The sequence below is a fragment of the Serinus canaria genome, chromosome 1A, assembly GCF_022539315.1.
Source record: "Serinus canaria isolate serCan28SL12 chromosome 1A, serCan2020, whole genome shotgun sequence".
Classification (NCBI taxonomy): domain Eukaryota; kingdom Metazoa; phylum Chordata; class Aves; order Passeriformes; family Fringillidae; genus Serinus; species Serinus canaria.
This window is the reverse complement of record NC_066314.1, coordinates 33,767,696-33,789,809: the sequence shown is the minus strand read 5'-3', so window position 1 is coordinate 33,789,809 and position 22,114 is coordinate 33,767,696. Positions and strand designations below refer to the sequence as shown.

Sequence of the window (22,114 nt, the reverse complement as noted above, 5' to 3'; positions counted from 1 at the left end):
CTTTCAAAATAAGCTACAAAACCTCAGACGGGGGGGGTTTCAACGTATGATCATCTTTTTTCTGGTTCAGGATTTCATCAGCAGTTTAGCAACTCCTTCATGTACAGAACAGCACAAGGCTGCTTTCTCTTCTGAAGGGCTGGAAGCAACCCCTCACTTTTGCTTTTCAGTTTTCATTTCCTCCAGTGTGTCCTTTTTCTTCTCCCCTGCTTTCTCTATACACCTTCTGACAGTCTCACTTTCCTTCTCCCTGTATCCATGCACGTTTTAGTGCTAAGTAATGCTTTCAGTCTATGGGAAGTCTTTGTGGCATGTAGCAAATAAATTAAGGAGGTTCATACAATCACCAAATTTACATAACGACATTTTAGATTAGAATGAACAAACATTTTTTCTTTTTCAAGCACTTTTATTAGGAAAAAAATATGAAAAAGGTTGTGTAACAAATAACATTTCTGAGTTGGTCATGCTTTTTCAAGTTTGAATTGAAATCTGAAGGTTGGGGTTTTTCACCCCACCAAAAGAGAACACTTTGTCCAAGTAATGATTCTGTTGGAGTCTTTTGTTTGTTTTGTTAATAACCAGAATGTCCATGCTCCAAAGTTTTTGAAAGTATGTGCATGAAAACTTATGACTGAATTTCATATCCCAAAGGATCAAGATCCTGGTCCAGAAGTATCAGAGAAGATTCCCTCAGCTTCTGTAGGAGCTTTCGGAGTTCTTCTTTTGAAAATACCTAAGAATAAACAATAAAAAACCAAACATCATACAGTTATATTTATTTGCAATGAATAACAGTGATAAAAAAAAGTGGTGGTTAATTAAGTTACTATTTTTCTATTTATTTCTATTCAAGATAGTGTGAGCATCAGGCATTTCAGAAGGACATTAAGTAAGACATGGGAGGTTAAGAAGCAGCATCCAAAACCTGAACGTAGGCTCAAGATAACTCTGTCTCATTTTGGGGTTGTTTTTCAGGCTTTTGGAGGCAAAGATGGTCATGGCTAAACCAAATGCTCTAAAGCAAAACCTGCTTATATAGTGTTTGAAATGCAACGGAAATAGAGAAATCAATTACAATTCTACAGCTAAATTCAGAATCACAGAATCATTTAGGCTGGTAAAGACCTTTAAGATCATGAAGTTAAAATTCAAGAGCCCCCATCCAAAAACTAGTAATTGCAGTACTCAGAACTGGTTGTCAGAACACCGGTCATTATCCCCAATATTTCAAAGTTAACTCTTTGATTCCTTAAGTCATAACACAAGGAAACCTTTTACTACTGCAGTGAATGGGAAACAATCGAGAAACTTATGATGTTAAGGAACATATGGTGTCTTCCTCTCTATATAGAAGCTTTTTCCACAGCCAACCCACAGAGCTTTCAGTGTAAGCCAGGCTGCTGCAGCCCTGCCTAGCTCACCGTGTAGAGCTTGTGGCGCTCAGAGGCGACCATGTCAGCGAGGCGCAGGCACTCCTGGTGCTGCCCTGTGCTGTGCAGCACCGTGTGCAGCAGGAAGCACATCATGGGCAGGCACAGCTTTCGCAGCAGGATCATCTGGTGTGCTCGCTCAGGGTCCTCCTCGGCGTCCTTACCAGAGCAAAACAACATGTCAGTGTTATGAAAATCTACCTGTCACAGGCAACTCAGCACAACCATGCAATTAGTACTGCTGGAGGCAGAAAACTGGCCTAAGCAGCCTGGAGTGGACTGTCAGATGTGATCTGCATGGTTACTCAGGGAGAAAGCTTTAAATGCTCACAGCAAGGCCAGAGCCAACTGAACAGGCACACATGAAACTAAATGTCACAAAGGTACAACTACATGTGATCTGTGCTTTGTGGTCTGTGTCATGGCATAAAAATTCATTTTACCTCTCTGACATCAACCATCCATCCTCCGTCAACAAACAGCAACACATTGTACATTTTCTCTTTAACATCAGCTGTAAGAGCATCCAAGAGGCCTTTCCAAATGCCATAATCCATCTGGCAAAGAAACAAAAAATAAACTACTGCAGAACAGGATAATTTCCAAGGCTATTTTAAAGCAGACTGCAACAGGCAGTGCAGCTCCAATTCAAATTAGAATCTTCAGCCAGTGTCTAAAACTTAAAAGCCTGCTGCTAACAGCTATTTCCATCCTTTCTTAATGCCCTGTCCACAGAGTCAGACAGGCTGTTCAGAAGCAAAGCCACGAGAGGAAGATAATTTTAAACAACCTATTCTGCCATGCTTATTAAAAAATGTTTATGTTAACTGAACAGCATATATTTTTACTGACCAGACCTGCAAAAAGAACTTCAATCAAAACAAAACTGCAGCATCTTTTGGAAAACAAAAGGTGATAATACTTAAGAGAATTAATAGCAAAATCAAGTGCTCACATTTATTAATAACACTGAAAATCAACACATGATAATTTTTACTATTAAAATATTTTATGTAAAGCTGAGTCATTAAAAAAACAGAATTTATTGTGCAGTTGCCTTCTAATTCTGTTGTCTCATACTCTCTCAATATAAAAATAGTTTATAAGAGAGTCCTTAAATAATATGAAATAGCAGTCTTCTACTTTCTTTCATTGAACTAGACTGTCTCTAAAGCAAGAACATAAAAGTTTAGAGTAAATAATCTGGACTTCCACCTACCTCATACTTCTTTTCTTTATGTTCATGGGCCACTTTTTCAGTGAAACTTGCTTGTGGTAACAAAGATGGCTTCTGTGGAGCTGAGTTCATGTGTTTAAACCATTCATTAAAGGTTTCATGGGCTTCCTGGATTGCATTGGAAACAGTGTTTGCGTATTTTTGACTCATCTGATAACTAGAATGTCATTGCATGCACAGTTTTAATGAATCAAAGAATCAAAAGTTAAATCAAATGGACAAAGCTAAAGTGTCACCACCAAGGCAAAGCCACCAGTATTTCTAAATAATAACATGGAATATTGCACATTTGAAACTCACCAAATATGCACGAATACATAAATGTTCCCGGATAGCATTGTCATCTTCAGCTGGAAGTGGAGTATCCATTCCCTGTTCTTCCCACTGGTTATATATTTCTGCTATAGAGTCTTGAGGAATCTTCACAAACACATCTTTTGCAGCTTCATGTTTCTTGGATGCTATGAGAATGTGAACTGGGTGTCAGAGCTTTGCAATTTCCATACCTTATCTTCTTAAGCTGGCAAACCCATGCTTTTTAATAGACTAGATCCAAAGTTATATCAAATGTACTGCCAAGAGCCAATGAGAACAAAACCAACGTTTAAAAATAAGTCTACAATATTTGTGAAGCTTAGTACCCAAGAACTTCCTCATGATTGCATTGCTTTGCTTAAGTGCTTCTGCCCTCTGTGCAGGATCGAATACGAGCCAGTCAATTACATCTATTTTCAGCTGATCTGCCTGTAAAAAACAACACAGAGATTCAGCACCATTTCAAGCACACAGTTGATGCAAAACACATTAGATCTGGTCAGGTAAATACACAAGTTTGGAAAGCACTGCAACAGGTACAGTAAAATACACAAGTTTGGAAAGCACTGCAAAACATTGCAACAGTAACAAGGACTGCTTTATTCAAAAGCTTAGAAAACCTCTGCCTATTATCTAGAATAATAAAAACAAATTAATTTCTAAGTGTTCCCAAAATATTCAGAGCATCATCTCTCAACATTTTTTATGGATTATAATGGGTTTTCCTCAAATTTTAATACAAATACACTATACCAACATATTTTATGGACCTCTTGCTATAATCTTCAGGGGTGCCATCAGCCTGCAATCACAGTTTTCCAACTCTTGTGTTAGACCAACTACCTTTTTGTCTTAAGGAGCTTAAACTTTGTACTGAACAGCAAAAATATTACCACAAATTTGCAAACAATCAGTTGCTTTCTAAACAGAACTTTGAATAGAGCCTATTAATATTACCTTGCTGTCCCTAAAGCACTGAAATAGATCCAACCAATGCTCAACAGCAGTGACAAGGAAACTGTCAGCAAAGCAGTGTCTGCTGTAGCTAGAAATGCAACTTCAGCACCTTAAAAGGTACATCTGAGATCCCAAGTACTAATCCCATAAACTGTAGAGGCTACAACAACACACCCAGCTACAACACAGGGTGCTGCAGTCATTTCAAAGGCCTTATCTTCACCTAATGTTTGTATACAGGTAAGCACACACCCAAAGAGCAAGGAAAAGTAGAAGCAGAGTTACAGATTTGTGCAATACCCTCACTAGGTCACACGGAAAGTGTATTTCCCTCATAGAGTTTTTCAAGGCAATTTTCACCATTGTTGAAAGAAAAATATGGCTCTTACATGGTCAGAGACTCCATAGCTAATTGCAAACTGGACTATCTGCTCTGTGAAGCACTCACCTCTGTTGTGCCTGTGTCCAGCACGTGGTCGTGGTGGCTGAACTCCCCAGCATCCTTCTTGCGGATGTTTTCAACAACGGTTTTTGTTATGGTTGCAACATCCAGACCTGGGTTAAAAGAGAACTGTGTAAGCACTATCATGAACTCAAACACAAATTCAATTTCAGACTCCAGTTGTTGATCTTATTCCTTTCTACTGGTAATTCTTATCAGTCTGTTCAAACACATATTGCCAGAATAAATTATAAGCTTTTGCACTATGTAATTTATTGCAGGTATTTTACAATAATGAGATTTGATATAACAGAGAATATCAAATACAAGAATAAGACAACTAATAAGTTTTTCAGTCTGTGCTCAAGACAGCATATAGATATATCTGCTAAGATCACCGATTCTTACAATTCTGACAGCAAGGCTATGATTTGACAGGAATGTACCAGGAAAAGCTCAGAATAGTTCTTTTACAGATGCTTAAGCAGGATGTGTTATTTTTGAAACCTTAGCTGAGTTTAAAAGAAAATGATTGAAAAATGACTAAAGAAAAGTTAAGACACAAAATCTGCAGGAAATCTGCTTCTTTGTAGCACAGTCATTGTCAAGCAATGGACAGTGTGCTGCTTAATTGTAATCCCCTTCTAGTTTCATGTACAGGCCTGGAAGGAAGTTTACAATTAATGCAAGCAACTTACCATGGGGCTAAGAAAAAGCACTGTAAATTGGACAAAAAATTTAAGATACTCATAACCTTCCTAAATCCACAAAAAGGTATGTATTCTTATAATTAGTTCTCCGAAATAATATGATCATGTCAAGCTTCAGAGCATATATTTGAGACAGGCAGCTGACATTTACTTCCTGGTGTGTTTGGACATAACCCAGAAGCAGTGATATTTTTAGTTTAATGCCAGGTTAATGAAAACACACCTATACACCTACTTGAAAAAGTGATCAGCAAATTAATTTTATTTATCTGAAAAAAAATAGGGGAAGGAAAGAGTGTCATATTCATAGCTTTTAGAGCAAAAACTACTGAAAGACAAAATAACCCAGGATATAAAATGATAACTGGACCATCAGGGTCTCTCACCTGCTTCTTTTGCTAATTCAAGGCAGTGGTGGCGTTGATCGCTCTCAGTAACATCTTCAAGAAATAAAGCGTACTGAGCCACAGCGAGCTCTGGGGGCAGGTGGCTGACATAGAATGCTATTAAATCTGTGTGCTTCTCAGACACCAACCGCTGCACAGTATGAACAAACATACAGAATGAGAAGCAAATATGTAAGATGCAAATATACAGAAGATATCCACTAAAATATAAATATATTTAACAGATAGGCATACTATATTCCTTAGGGTAAACACCAAAGTGCTTACACTTGAGTAAAAACGTGTACTGGGTACACCCAAAAATGTGGAACCAATTTCTGATTAATTTATTCTGATACAGGAAGATTCCACTCAGCTTCTAAACAAGGATCAATAAAATTGTCTCTTATTTAAGAACTGCTGACAGAGAATTTGTGTATCAGGCAAGCTTCCATGTATCTCTTGAGAAAAGAGCATTAGCTGTATCATAGCTCTTATCATCCCGTAACCTTAAGTCTGCTTTTCTTCCTCCTTTACATCTAAATCACATCATAGAAAACAAACAATATTTCTGAAAGCTTACCTGAATGTAGGTCTTTAGGACTTCAACAGAAACTTCCTCCTTATTGCAAACAAATACAAATTCAATTATAAATCAGATAATGTGGAAAATAAAATAAAAGATACTTGACAGGCTATGGCTATTAAAACAGCCACAAGGTTATTTGCCTCTTCCTGCTTCAGTAATCTACACAAACAGACTCAACTGGAAGAACTGTTTCTCTTGGAGCATGATTAAAAAAGACTTAGTGGTCCAAGGATTTTTTTTTTCAGCAACTGGATAATATAATCTTTGGTCTAACTGGAAGGTTACTTTTTACAGGATTTTTAAACCTTTTTATTTAACCCTATTTTTCAAATTAATAAACAAAATGTCAGGTACAGAGATCACTACTGCAGTGTACTACATGCCCTGTTTTATTATAGAAAATGATAATGTAACAGGGTATAAATATCACCTGACTCATCTGGAATAGCCTATACTGAAGAACCACTATAGTCTGAGCACCTGAAACTGCTTTAGCTAAGACTCAAGTGTTCCTGTCAGGAATTATCATTTTAATTTTATATGTGTAAATTGAAGACCTTCATCTAAGCATAAGTCTATACGAGCTGTATACAATCAATATACAATAAATATCATAAAAGCTTCTGCCTCTTCCCCATGAAGTCTACTGAGGGCTGATTGTGTAATCATACAATAAATTAATCTACTCTAAATCTGTAAAGGCAGAATCAATTGTTACAAATTCCCACAATGGAATTAATGTAGAAAATTACACGTTGTTTGTCCCTTCTGTCAAACATATGCTAATGGCTAGTTCTACTGCACTTTAGTTTAAACACCTACTCCATAAAATTTTGAGTCTGACTAAAAAATTAGTATGTAAACACATACACACACACAAACACATTCCTCTTATTTAGCTAAATGTTAACTGACTTCAAAACAAATTTCCACGAGGAACTCAAGCAATAATTGGAAGTATGAATAGACAGTAACTCAGAGCTGTATTTAAATCATCTAATGAAGACACACATTTGTGTTTTCCCAAAAGAGGTTACATTCAGAAACTTACTTGATACATAACAGCTTCTAAATTTTAAAATAGAAAAAGAGAGCCCCAAATTACTTGTGATTTTGTCCAAAATGAGTAATTACAGCTATGTGACCCCTCTGTGTATTTAGCATAAATAGGCCAAATAGGTAGTGGGCTATTTATACTTTATACTTGGAGATAATAAGAAAGTTTCAGCTGCCACTAATTGCCTTGAGCAGAAGCATTTATGAGCTAACAGCAGCAAAATGTATCATTCCAGCAACTGTCTATAAGAACAGGTTATATTCAGGACATCTTGGCTGCTATGAATAAGCCTAACACAGAAGTTTGACCCACGGCCTTCTCAACAAAGGGCTTCTGAGTAAAATCCACCATCCTCAAAACCCAGTTTTTAAGCTCGGCAGGAAGGGAGGAGGATGCTCTTTTCTCCTTTAGGCTCCAAGATCAACATATACACTATTTAAGCATGCAGGTCCTCCTCAGCCTGGCAGTAATTTACCATCATTCTATGTTGTCCATGTACTTGCACAAAAGAATTTCTACTTCCAAGACTGGCTACTGCTATGACAGCAAATCAAGTACAAGCGAACTGACCTTAGTCTGCATACCCAAAGTACGGAAAAACAGAATAAGATGTGTCATGAAACGAAGGAGGTGTCCTGGGAGCACACTTCTGTCCTTGGAAAGCCACCTGCTGACTTCTTCCATCAAACCTATAACCACCAAGGAAATGTCTGCATTAGCCATACCATGGAGAAAAAGAAAAAACCACCCTAGAAATATTTCAAAATTATGCATTTATTCAACAAATGTAATTTAGTCTCAGAAGTCCAGCAAAACAGAACAGCAACAATTTCAGAAAGATGTAGCTGTTTGGCTTAAAAATGTACTGTATGTATCCCATTATTTCTCAGAAGAAGTTATACCTATAGTCTGGCATGTATCCTGACACATTTACACAATTTCATTACTTCTTTGAAAACTACCTTGTAGGTCAAACTTGTAGGTCTCTAGAATTCTTGATTAGAGCACAACTTTAATGCAGAGCTTGCCTACTGTGCGCTTCTAAAAATCCATTCATACAGAAGTTTCTGTAAAGGTCCCTCAAAATAATGTAGTCAGTTGACAATTAAAAAAAAAAATCACTTAAGAGAAATGCTTACCATCCACATCTCCAAGTATAATGAATTTCTGAATCACATGATAGTGTTCTTGATTCTCCTCTATAACCCTCTGGAGACAAAGAGAATTCAAAACTTGAATAAATCTTCTAGCATAATGTATGAAGAAAACAAACATAAATAAAGCAAAGGTTTCTCAGGGGGAAAAAGCTATCCTATTTCAAAGGGTATTCTTCATAAAGAGCAAGAGAAAAGGCACTTGCTGTCTCTGCATCAAATTACAAGAACATTGACAAACTAAAAGAAAGAACTGGAATATAGATCTGTGCAGTTAATAACTTTCATGGAAGACATCCAACACCAAGGGCTTTTTGCTCTGAAGAGGAGAACAAACAATGATGTTACAGATAAGATTTACAAAAATCACAGAAGATGCAACAATGTGTATAAATCCTTAAAGAAAGGGCCTGTGAAAGTTACTTCAGGAAGAAATTACACTGTCTCCCCAGAGGAATCAACACATTAATGCATGAAATGCAATCCAAATCTAAATTTGCTTTATGGTGAGGACTGCACTATGTTGCAAAGGCAAATACAGTAGGGCGTATCTGCAGCTGACTGAATGTCTTTGTCTTAGCAATATGATAAATGCTATGTGTCCATCCCATCAAATAAAAGTAAGTATAGTTTCAATTTAATCACTGCAAAATTAACCTGTAAGTTATGTATCCCCATCTTACACAAATGAGTATTTTGGGTGCTTAAAGTAACAAAGAATCGCAGTCTAAGCAAATATGCTTTTTAATTTTGAAAGGCCTGTTCTGAAATATGCACATGAATCTCCTATGAAGAAAATGAAATGTAATCGATTTTGAACATTTTATTGAAGCACTGAATAGTTGATTTGTCTGTCTGCTTTGTACATCTGACAATATTTTACAGCCATCTATTTCTTTAGCACATCCAGCTAGTTTGGCAGATACAGGGCAGGGCAACACAAAACCTGTATCACTTTCACTGTTAAGAGGTAGTAGCATGAAGAAAAATCTATTTGAATTTGGAAATCACATTTTTGGGGATAGAAAATATGAAACAAATTAGTCATTGTGTATATTTGAGCATTTTGCTAAAGAGTACAGTAAAAAGTAGAACCCAGTGAATAATTAAAAATGGTAAGCAGTGAGGAGAAACATGGCAATTATTACATACCCTTTTGTCTGTTGCCTGAAGTTCTTCAAAAACTTTTTCTGAAGTCCAGCTTCAAAGCAAGTGAGAAAAGACAAAAAAAGTTACCTTGAATATTCCACACAGCTTCCATACGGGATGCTTTGTTGAGTGTAGCAGCAGCATAATTTTACTTGAAACTTACTTTGTTTCTAAATAATCTCTAGGGAGCTCTTCCATCTCCTCTGCAGTGACTACTGAGGTTCGTATTTCCTGCTCGACTAGAGTGTCCACCATGACCCTGAAATATGCCCAAACAGTATCTTCCCAAGTATCACAAACTGGAAGAAGCTACATATGGAAAAAACAGAGTAAAAATTATCAAGAGATGAAGACACACCAGAATCCAAACAGAGAAACTATAATTTAGGATCAGATTTTCAGGCACCAAAGTAGTGTAGTAACGACCTTAAACAGCAGCCTTTCCTTGACTCAAAAGTATGTAATATACTTAATTAAGACATGTCAGTACTACAAGGAGCATGTCTACTAAAGCAGCAATGTTTGCTATTGTTCTGTTCACCAGATCTTTAAAAGTATAGAGACGAGTAACTGAATTATTTCTGACGATATCATTGTCACATATGAGAAAGGAAATGCACAACTACCAAACACTGCTTAACAAAGGGGCTTGACATACCTGTTTGAGGTTTCCACTCAGGGCTGCATAGATTGCTCTTTCATATCTATTAAACTGCTCCTAAAAGAAACAATAAAAACAACTAAATTTCAAATTACAAAGCATTTAAGTTTTCTAGTCACTTTACATTTTATTAGAGATTAATCCATTGCAAAACGTTCCATCTAACGGATTCAAAGTACATTTGGAAAATCACAGGATACACAAGGAGCCAAAATAAGAATGCAAGTGACACTCCCTTCACTAACATCCCCTTATAACTTAACTGAAAAATTTACATTGACCTGGAAAGAAAGCAATGTTTTCTCCTTCCCATTCAATTAAGTCAAGATGAAAGTCAGTGTCAGTGGTTTTACTTTCAACCAGAAAAAAAAAGGCAGATGTTTCCTGAAAAAGTGGTGTCGATTATGTAGATTTCTCACAATGGATAAATATGGTATTTCAGAAATCCTCTTAGAAGCATTAATTGCGAATCCTCTAGGCAGCAAACACAGAGTGGGTGTGTTTAGTTAAAATCCTATATCAGAGTTCAAAAAAGTTCAAATTTATGTATTAATAGAAAAAATAGCAGCATTGTCTTACCTCTTCAGCCATGCGCCAACAACTTATTTTCCAAATGCACCTGTATGGATTGCCTTCAACAGGCTCCAGCTCTTTTCCTACATGCAAAAAATAATAAAAAAAAAAAAAAAAAAGAGACCGGATAGGAAAAAGAGAGAAATGTTATTAAAAAAGAGAATCCAGTAATGTCTAAAAAACTATGAAGTCTATTTTCGTTTCATAGCCCAATTTCAATCCCTTTAGATCTCTTCTCAAAGCATTTTGATGCTTTTGACTGGCCTGCAAGGTGGCTTTTCTGGCTAGTTTGGTGAATTTGCATCTATAAGTCACAGTAATTTAAAAACTTGGCTGCTATCTAGCTTTTAAAAAAATATGCTTTTGGCTGTAACATAGCTACAGTGTCTACTTTTGAAAAAAAGCAAAGTTAAGGGGAAAAAAAGAATTTTTGTATCTTAATCAAAGCTTCTTGAAAATGTCACTGCTTCAGCGCTGCTATTTCGCATGCATCTGCATGGGCATTTATACCTGCGTACCAACAACTTAGGTAGGCAGACTCAAAAAAAAGCTAGGACAGTGGTGTGGCATGCAGATAAAAGTAAGAGGGTATCATGATTTGAAAAGAAAGAAAGCATTAATCCTTCCACACCCAGCTATAAACAACACTTAGACTCATTACTGAATTCCTTGCTAAATCCTGTAACGTACTGAACACAGAGAGAAGCAAGGTACTGTGTTATAAATGGGGAACCAAGGAGAAAGGTACTTAACAATTTTCAAATATTTTAAAACCATCTCTTTCTTCTGCATTTACATTTGCTGAACTCTAGTCCTACTACACCTTTCTGAAGCTGGGGATATAGTCCAATTTGAGCCTGTAAGCAACAAAATGTGTGCTAGGTGGCATAAGCCAGATGATAAGAAAATGCAGAACCAAGTTATTATATGGAGGTGGAGAAGATCTGTACAGAACTCTGAGACATCTATTTCCTAATGATTATGTCTGACTTTAAGAAAGAAAGTGGCTTTAACATGTGCAGATGGATACAATGAACTCACTTTCAACTAAAATAATTTAATGTTAGTTTTTACATGTTCAACAGACATGGTAAAATATTCCAGATATCAAAAAAGGCTCCTCAGGTAAAAATAAAGAGCTATTTCTCTTTGCCACAAACAGATACTATGAGATATCTTAGTATTTTTATATCTGTCTAAAATGCACTTTGGAGCAGATACCTCCATTTATGTTAGGATCATGATACAGTTTCCAGCCTTCCAAAGTTGCAGCTCTCCAGGCCTGACCACATCGTTTGCATAAGCGCTGTGCCTGAAAAAGAATGCATTTTCTCAGCAACACACTTCAAGGTAGGAAAACCTCCTAAAGCTTCTTCTTTAAAAATGAGAATATTATTAAAACAGTTAATTTGTATAGAGATTCTACTACGTGAAAAATAAGAACAGAGGATCTTAAACTCAAAACAACTGAAAGATTTCAAAGTAAATCTCATCCTTTTTTCACCTTCACTCAGTATTTACAGCAATGTAAGAAATGTGCTACAGCCTCATTTTTGTTAGCTAAACAGCTGTTATACATCATTCTGGTAAGTCTAATATAAAGCATAGCCCTTTTGCTTAAAAGTTTAATCGTTGTCTTCATGCAGTCATTTACTTTCCCAGTTCACTTAGCCTTCCCAATCCCAACTGAAGCTACAAATCTCTACTCACACTGCCCTCAGCAGTATGCTCGTGTTCTCATACCATCAGAAAATGAATATATGTGCACCATATTGGGTACTTGCTCATACAGAATGAGCAAGTACCCATAGTCCTCAGTTAAGGTCTTTGGCCTGATAATCTCAAATCCCCTTTACTCCCCATTACTCAAACACCATTATGTATACACACCTAACAATCCATTGATGATTAGAGACACAATGGGAAGCTCTTTAAAGCATTCTATGTATTTGTCTTGGCAGTATTTAGTGTCAAAACACAACAGTGAAAAAATGTCATCAAACAACCCAAACAGCCAAAACTACATTTTTTTCCATAACATCTACTCTACACCCAAAATAACTTAAATACAAGCAAGTATGATTAAAACGCTAATTTGGCAGTCAGTATTGACAAAAAATTGAAAACCGGATCACTGCAAGTACACAGCTTATTTGCTTTAAAAGTAAGATACTTATGTCTACTTCATTAGAACTTACACTACCTCATCTGTCATTCCTGCTCTGATGAGAGTGAAGAGATACTTCAACAACCTTGCATCGTCTTCTTGGTCCAAATCATCAAGTGGCAGTCTTTGTCGAATAGGAGCATCTGGATCCTGCAAGAAAAAAAAGTCATCACTCAGTCTACACAACAGATGTCATCACATCTACACAATACCCATATGTCTCTTCCATTAACGTCCTGCCCTGTTTTATAATTTGGAGTCACTTTTTCATGTTGGCACAACAATCTGTACAACTACTGTAGACAAGTTGTCTACAGTAGTTTTTTCACTAGCAGTTAATATTGAGCATGATACTTCTGTTTTTCCTCTAATTTCTCTTATTCCTCTTCTGTCACTGTTCCTATCAGAAAGAGTCAATGCAATTAATTTACTCCTCTGCCTTGTTATTTGCCCCAAATTTCCTATCTTCCAGCTCTTCTCATCTTCAAACATTCTTTGCCCTTCTGTCTATCTGCCTACCAGACTGTTTCTCCTCCTTCACCTTCTATCTGACATTTTTCACAACAGCTACACTTGCTTCTATGTAATCCAAAGAGAGTTTCTAAAGCAAATCAATACCTCAGATCACTCCCCAATTGAATTAATCTTTGGTGGCTGCTTTGTTGTCACTGAGGTAACTCATCACCTTGTTCTAACGGACAGCCCTTTCTTTCCTTGACTTCTCTCCTACTAACTTTTATTATAGAGCTCTCAAAGTATTGCACTAGGACTTGGTTTCATTGTACTGGTTACTGCATAAAGACAGCATTCCCTTCTCTGCAAGGGCTCCTCAAAGAGTTCTATAAGCTTTTCTGGTTAGGAACATGAGTTGTTTTAGTCATAATAAAGCCATTACTTCACCAAATTGATCACAAGTACTTGTGCAGGGGGGTGGGAGCATGGAAGTGATTGCTGAAAGAAAACACAAGTACACAGTGATCCATGAAAGAATTTTTGAGGTGCTCTGCCTCACGATTTCTGCAGCAATTTTTAGATACTACAACTAGTTTAGACAGCACAACTATCTAAGAATTGGTGGCAATCTGTGGAGATTGCGTATTTCTCTATCCCATTTTGAAGCCAAGTCTTATTTGCATGTAATACTTACCAACTCTGTTACCAGAGGACGAGAACTTCCCACATATGTACTTGACTGTCGCTGCTTCAGGGTGTGTAGTGTGTTATCCCTGAAAGCAGTGAAATGTTTTACAAAATTTACTTTTTTAGCAAGCATCTTTGAGTAAGACAAATATTGAAAGACATATTTTGTTACATAGAGTATGTTTACAGAACAGACACTTGGTTTGGCTGATATATCAATGGACTCTGCTAGTGTTGTGAAAACATAACATTCCAAAAGTACAATATTAGAATTAATGCACATATATTTGATTTCTTTCAAAAGCATCTTTTATTTTAATCATTCATGTATTCTAATGACTTCTGCATAAGCAGATTTTCCCATTAGCATTACTATAAATTCAGTCTAGGACAGAATTAATGTAATTCCATGTAATTCCAAAAGCCTGTATTCACCGGCATTAAAAGCAGGTTTACTGTAGGCATCTAGCATGGAAGGTAGTCTTTGGTCCATTCTGCTATAAAACCCATCAGTGATAATAAAGGTGACAGTAATGGCTTCTGGTGAAGGCTTAATGACACAAAGTGATTAGAATTTAGACAGGCAAAAACTAAAGCCAGACAAAGATTAAATTACAATGGTTTGATGGTTTTTCCTTTCATTTTTGCCTCCCAAAAGGCACTAACTGACTTGTGAGATTTACTTCAGTGGATGGGTAAGAAGTCTCAATTTTTACATGTAAGAATTTAAACAAAATAAGTGAATTAAATGAAGAACCTAAAAAGACTACTTCTTTTCAAGAGTGATTCTGTGACTGTGAATTTTATGCTTGATGGGAAAATGTATATAATCAAAGGAAGTCTGAACTCACCAATAAACTGTTTTTGCATAAAACTCAATATTATCGGAGAAGTCCCCAATTTCATCCTTAGCAATACTCTCTAGCCAATCCACCACCAGCTGGAATAAAATTAAATTGCATTTTTAAAACAAACATGTAACAAATAATACTTCTATTCTTCTCATCTCTGGATCCACTTGTTATCTAAGCAGCAACCAAAAGGCTGACAGAGCCAGAATACTATTCCACTTGCATTTTAAGTATCCAATATGAAGGTGGTTGGCACTTTATCTCTGTTTCTCAGTGGATACTTCAGTTTAATACAGTGCTACTTAACAGCTTATCAATCACCATCAACAGTAACAGATGCTGCAAATGGGAACAGCTCTCAGCCTTTCATCCTCTGCAGAAAAGCCTGAAAAATCTTTCTCATCTTCAGCAACTAAGGAGCATCATTTTTATGCATACAATTAATACATATTTGAGTGAATGTTAAAAAAAAGTATTAGAAACAACCCCCAAAAGTGCAAAGAGCATTAGTATTATGCACATTTAATCTATTTTCATTCCCATATTAAAAACCTTCCATCATACCTGACTTTGTCGAACAAGTGAATCTTTCTGAAACAAGTTGTCTACAGTAGTTTTTTCACTAGCAGTTAAAGCCTATTAAAGAAAAAGCTGATTATTAATTCATGGAAAATAAAATTTCCACAGAACCAGAAATATCAACTCAAACATATACTACTTGAGAAATGTGCTACAAGTTCAGTATGCTGTATTTCCCCCTCCCCTCCCAATGTATAAATGCCTTACACATTGTTTTATTTGATCACTTACATCAAGTTACACTAAAAAACGTAAAAATGAGACTTAGAATATAATTCACAAATATATGAACACAGAAAGATTCCACACAGTAGATTAATTGATTCTTTGACTGCCTGCATATTATATTAAATCCCATTTGTCACCTTAAATTAAAAGGAAAAATAACTTTTCAACATCATACACACATTTAACATCAAAAAGTGTTAAAGCCAAAAAAATACCAGCTCCAGAGCCCCGATCCTTCTATTTGATCTCCTGCATTAATTTAGCTTTCATTAGACTTGCAATAAAAAGAGAACAGAAGATGTGTTTTCCTAAAAAGCACAGGTAGGAGGAAACTGGGTATTTTTGGCATAACAGTGATTAACACTGACAACTTAGCAGTGGGAATTGTAGAGGAAGCTATTTTATGACTGAGAAGAAAGATCTGCAACCATAAATTTTTCAAAGGCAGAGCCACTATACCTATTGTTTTGTTTTCCTATGCATATTCTGGCAGCAAAGGCTGGAAGCACTGTATTGACATAGACAAGATGACTACAGCTCTAACAGGAATACTAAAAAATTTGGATTGCTGTTCAGGTAAATCAGAATTAGGACTGCAAAGGCTAGACAGCTAGAGACCACATGTTCTTCTTTTAAGCAAAGCAAAATTATCTCTGACCTATGGGAATGTCACAACAACTGATGCAGCTTTTAAAAATAAATAAATAGTTATTTCTAGTGAATTTAGGGTTGCTTTGTGCAGAGCCAGGAGTAGGAGTCAATGATCCTTGTGCATCCCTTCCAACTCAGGATATTTAAGGAAACAAAACAAAGAATACTTTGCAATAATTTTTACGCTAGCAATCTCTCTTTAGAACTGAGTATTTAGATGTGCTTTTCACAATAGATGAAATAATTTAGTAATTGTCTTGATAAAAATCAGTCTCATTTTGCACTTTTGAATTTTAAGTGACTGCCACTTTGAGATTTTAAAAGTAAATTTTTTTACAAGCATTCAGCCTGTATTTTGCTTGTTTAGCTTCTTATATCACTTTAAAAAAATGCCAAGAGTCCATGCTTACAGTGATATCAAATGCAGTTTCATCTTCCAGTGCAGACTGTATTCTGTCTCTAGAAATAAAAATGCAAAACACTAAAGATTAAAACAAAAGCTGAGAAAATTTAGCAAAATATCTATGCAAAAATGCTTAAAAAACTTCACAAAAATTTCTTAAAAATGCTAAAAGTTGCAAAGGTAATAAGAACACTCCTATTTACAACTTTCATTTTTGTAAATAGATAATGAATAGACAAATATATCAGAACCTACCTCTATAAACAGCTTTTTAACTTAGTAACAACTTAACAAACAGCTAATTAAGCTTAATTGATTGACTCCATATTTATAAACTCCTAAAAAATTTGTCCAAGAAAGTAATCTCAGTACAAAAATGTAGTAGTGTGCTTTTCTAAGGAATTACCTATAAAGTGAGGACAGCAGTCTCCACGTTACCATCTCCTGCTTGAGAAGCCACAAGACACTGGCAGTTTTGGAAAACTTCTGCTGTCCAGGAGTTGCCCGATAAACTATTTTCCCTAATATATTCACCTGAGAGAAATAAATTTATACAGAGTTAATGTTGCCCATTTTTTTTGTATTTTTTGTATTTTTTCCTAAGCCATTACAGCAATCTTTTTACTATCCTGAATGTTTTCCAACAAATGGGTTTGATTACCATCTCTTCAAATGATGATTTTATTTATAAAATAATACAATGATTTAATTTATTTACATATGAGAAAAATGAGTACATTTTAATCCATCTCATTAATAAAAACATTTCCACATCTACTAATGTTTATTGCCACTTGCCACTTTCAGTGGAACAGCAACCAGATGACAATTTTAGTATTCAGGAAGCTGCACCACGGGTATTCCTGTGCCAAAGCAGTGTTTGAGGAAAGTGAGATGCTACTCAATGCTAGTGTTCAGCATTGACTCATAAGCTGGAAGATTTAAAGTATGTATGTATGTTAAGCACTGTGACTTCACAGCAACACTGCTTAGGGAAGGGAATGTAAAATAAAGTAAATAAAAAACCAAGTAACTACTTACCTGACTGTTACAAATATTTTCATACTCATCTACAAGATCAAAAATGGTAGTTGATGTATGCTTCAGAAAGGAATGCAGAAAGTCTGAGTACATGCTCATAGTAGCTAGGACCGATATAAGAAGAAACAGCCATATTAGTGAGTCACACCTTGGTAAAAAAGCCCCCACTGAACTACAAAAACATCCTTCTGATGACATCTCATTTTGCAAATTTAAATGAGTGCAATGATAATATGAACTATCTCCAGAAGCTATGGGCTATGTCAGTTATAAAACTTTTGTTGTAAATACGCCACCTGCAAGAATTTCAACAGCAAACTCATTTGCATAACTCCAAAAAACTAATCTGGTTTGCTTCCCACATCTAGAGCATCAGATCTGTTCCATCAGAACAGGCTCCATAGAAAGCACAAACTCACAAAACTCCAATAAACTGGAACAGAGTAATTTCCTGAACTTTTAAAAATAGATTGCTTTTGACTAAGAAATACCAGCAAAATAATACAGAAAAATGTAAAAAAGGAACTGATTGTAATTGTAATTTGTAATTATTAGTAAAACTTCAAATTGTCTCACCAGCTTCTCCAGGATCATCCTCACGCAACAAGACAGCACTCATAGTGACATCTTCTGTCATACTGGACATGTCTGCATTTCCAAACATCCCTCTCTGCTGAGGTGAGAGTGCCATTGTCCAGCTACTTTCATCCAACTGAAAGCACAACAAGAACGTATTTTTACCTTCTATATGAGTGGTATATAAACAGAGAATCCTAAAAAACTAATAATGAAATAATAGTGCCTTTAGATAAGGTGCAACTATGCCTTAAAAAAATTATCAGTGTGTCCTGGTTTAGGGCAAATTTAGTCACCCCAGGACACAGAGAGAGCTCTGTATACACACTGATCAACTAGGCCCCAGAAGTTGATAATTCATGAAGAAACAAATAGCTCATATCACAGAAACAACTAAAAAGGAGAATGAATTAAAATGTAGATAGAGAAAAACACCTTAACTTCTTAAGAGTTAATTTAAAAATAAATGGAGATAACATACTTCTTAGGTCCCTACTGATAACTTTTCCAATCAGCGTTTTTGCAAAGACATTGCAGTAGAAGACAATCAATGTCATCTAAAAAAAAACATCAGCAGAGCTTGTTCTTTGAAGTCTAAACTTCAATGCTCTAGTGAAGCCTAATACTGGAGAATACTTAAACAAGAAAAATCCCAAACTTTTAACCTGCTAACATAAAAAAATTATGTTTGAAGAATTTGTAAACAAGCACAGTCAGGATTTTTGTAGTCAGAAGCCGGTGTTATGAGGACTAGCTTAACACACATGGTGTATTTGTAAAGTCCTTGTAAACTTCTAGTATTCCTCACTGCATCATCTCAAAGAACAACACAGTAATAATTACCACCAGTAGCAAACAGCAACAGCAGTACCAGCAAGCTTGTACACTCAGTTTGTCTTTGGAGCAAACAACACAGAAACACTGAACTTGGAGTCTCTTACATTTCACAGGGACAAAAGAGAAAAAGCTGCTCTAACCATCTCACCATTGAGAGACTGCCAAAAAGACCAGAAGTTGGTAGAATAAGAGGAGATTTCCCTCCTGTTCCCAGGATGGTAGACATATCTGATGGCTTCATGGAGCTGCGATGTAATGCAGTACCTGAAAGAGAAAGAGGCTTTTTTGAAAAGAAAAAGTATTTAAAGCTACTCTGCTCTATCCAGAAATTCCAGGAGAAATTTTTAACAGAGACTGAAGTACTTATGAAGTGCAGATAGAAGCCTGAAAGCAGATCGTATTTATGCACCCAATAGGCAACTAACTTCAGTTACTAGAGTTCATTGTAAACACACACAAGCATAAAGAGCAGTACATCTCCACTCATTCTTTCTCGGAAATTGGTCTCCAAACCCTTAAAGCAAAAGGCAGCCCAAAGGTGTGTCAACTAGAAAAGATTGCTCAGGACCTTATCCAGCTTTATTTATCTCCAAAGACAGAGACTCCACAGACTGTCTGGGCAACCAGTTCTAGCATTCAACTACCATTAGAGTAAAAAAGGTGGTGTTTTTTTAATGTTTAAACAGAATTCCTTGTATATGCTGTTGTGCCTATTGCCTCTTGACTTTTCAGAGCACCAGGAAAAACTTTGCTCTTTTTTCACTGCCTCCTATCAAATATTTATATATATTTACAAGATCCCCCAACCTTTTTCCCAGGATAAACAATCCCAGCTCTTCTCAGTCTCTCCTCATATGTCAGATACTTAACCCATTAACCAACTTTGTGGGCCTTCACTGGATTACAGCACATCCACATGCTTCTTATGGATTGTTATTAATTATTAAGTAAAAGCACATAAAACCTTTAACTAAATAGTAAGCAAACAAGCAAGCAGTCTTACCTGGCTGGTGAAGTAATGAATTAGGAGTTCGGGAAAGAAACTGGCTTTTGGGTGTCATGTTTCCAATAGTGTCATCCAGGGATGTAAGAACTGATTAATAAACTAGTTAAGAAACAATCTCCTAAACACACTTTTGGATTTATTCTAAATGAATGTGACTACTTGGAAAGGAAAAATATTTTGTTGTAACTCAAATGTTATGAAAATTACACGTCTTGTCTTTCAGAATAAAACAGGAAGTTTCATAAAATGTTTCATCAGAACCTTAAAAGCTGGAAGCTTAAAAGGGACACCACAAAGTGAAGCTCACAAATATGAACACAACAGGTCTGGGACTCCTCACAGTGGCTCAGGTCAAAGAGAATCCTTCTGCCCCATGAGGAGCTGCTTCATGCTACAGCAACCATAACAAGAAAATCTGAGTCTGAATGCATTTTTTAAAATGTTCCCTCTCTCGGTTCTGGGTGCTCTGTTGCTCTAATTTTCTTCTTCCCATCAGTAACCAGGTTCAGTGCTCTAGGTATGATTGACTAAGAAGCAGTTGTATAAAAGTTTCAGTAGCTTGGGCTACTAGCATTCAGAAACATCTTGATTCTTAACCACAATATAATCGGGGCAAATATCTCACTGGCTTTATTTTAGATGCAAAACCCATAAGAACAAGCAAATGTACTGCATTCCTTTGCCATCACAACCATGAAAATACCACTATCTTAGCTATCAAACTACATGGTGGGGGGGTTATTTCCTTATTGTAAAAACGCAGGGGGGGAAATTTCTATGGAAATTTAAATCTATGTCTGTGCACTACTCTTGCTATGACAGATACACTAGATCATCATAATACTCTGGTACTACAATACCTGCAAATAAGACCATAAAATTAAATTATAATGAAGGAAACTTATTTTTCTTTTCCAAAAGCTCAGAAATGGAGTTGTCACATAGGTCTCAGATAGTTCTCTGGGTGAAAAACCACTGGAGTTCATACACCCAGGAGAATAAAAGCAGTATTAAAAATATACTACACCTGGAGAACACAGCAGTTGAAGATAAACATTCTTTACAGAAAAAGGATACTAGAAACTCTTTTCTGAGAGCCTTGCTTCCGTCCAGGTCTGACCACCTCAGGATCATGGGGGGATGACATGTCATCAAAACCATTTCTACAAAACAGCCGCACAGACAGAAAACAAGCAAGTGAATTCAAGCAGGACATCCAAGATCTTATTGTCATGCCAAAGTAACTCCCCAACCAGGAAACTTAAAGCGTTATCTCCAATCTTACTACTTATGTCCAGCTTCCTCTGCAGAAATCTAGCACTGCTTATTAGCTCAGGGAAATGAGCTTGCATGAAAACCCAGATTTGGTTCCTCCTATACTATAATTAACATCTTACTATTAAAGAGAAAAAAAAAAAAAGCTAGTAAGAGATACAACAGTAGGAAATTCCAATTTTTAACTGAAAAATTAAATTGAAAGAATGGCATGATTTCACTACATCATTTTTTCCTCCGGATAACGCAATCACCCCAGACTGGCAAAGCTCACGTGTTTCCGAAGGGAAAACACCCACTCCCAGCTACTCGGAGCAGAGGAGCAGCTCCGGTGGGCTCTGGGGGCGGCGCGGCCACGCCTCAGCAGGCCTGGCAAAGGCCCGGCCCCGAGACTCCTGAGCAGCTCACAGCTCCCGGTTAATCCAAAGATATACTCAAGAAGCAGCAGCCAAACTTGAAGCTCCCGGCTGACAAAGCCCCTCCGGTACGCTCAGAAGCCGCTGCAGGCCCGCTGCGTTTCGCAGCCCGCACTGTGCGCACCCGTTCCCCGTCGCCGGGGCACGTCTCACGGCCGGCGCGACCCCGGGCCGGGGCTCCGGCCGCCGCCGCCTCTCACCTGTCCATGGCAGCTGCCCCGGCGCGGCTCGGCCCGGGCTCAGCCTTCCCGCCGCCGCCAGCGCCGGCCCGCGGCCCGGAA

General features: G+C 36.8%; 1 protein-coding gene across 1 annotated transcript; it reads right to left on the bottom strand.

Annotated features, from left to right (window-relative positions):
• Nucleotides 1-388: 388 nt before the first annotated feature.
• On the bottom strand, nucleotides 389-22,114 carry NUP107 (nucleoporin 107). The gene is made up of 28 exons (XM_030238409.2): nucleotides 22,034-22,114; nucleotides 21,220-21,305; nucleotides 20,140-20,229; nucleotides 19,285-19,400; nucleotides 18,300-18,435; nucleotides 17,724-17,827; nucleotides 17,089-17,216; nucleotides 16,690-16,738; nucleotides 15,386-15,457; nucleotides 14,822-14,910; nucleotides 13,978-14,056; nucleotides 12,867-12,980; nucleotides 11,885-11,975; nucleotides 10,670-10,746; nucleotides 10,088-10,147; nucleotides 9,593-9,738; nucleotides 9,433-9,481; nucleotides 8,266-8,335; nucleotides 7,697-7,815; nucleotides 6,064-6,102; nucleotides 5,481-5,631; nucleotides 4,391-4,497; nucleotides 3,312-3,414; nucleotides 2,971-3,131; nucleotides 2,653-2,778; nucleotides 1,877-1,990; nucleotides 1,425-1,592; nucleotides 389-736 (listed from the first exon to the last, which is right to left on the bottom strand). Exons 1-28 carry the CDS (start codon nucleotides 22,039-22,041, stop codon nucleotides 629-631), a joined length of 2,760 nt encoding a protein of 919 aa, XP_030094269.1. The 5' UTR covers nucleotides 22,042-22,114; the 3' UTR covers nucleotides 389-628.

Coding starts and splice junctions, on each gene's coding strand:
- NUP107 (XM_030238409.2), bottom strand. Junction 11,976..12,866: donor GAGCAGGAATGACAGATGAG/GTAGTGTAAGTT, acceptor ATTCTTTTTCAG/GCACAGCGCTTATGCAAACG. Junction 2,779..2,970: donor TATGTATTCGTGCATATTTG/GTGAGTTTCAAA, acceptor AATGCAATCCAG/GAAGCCCATGAAACCTTTAA.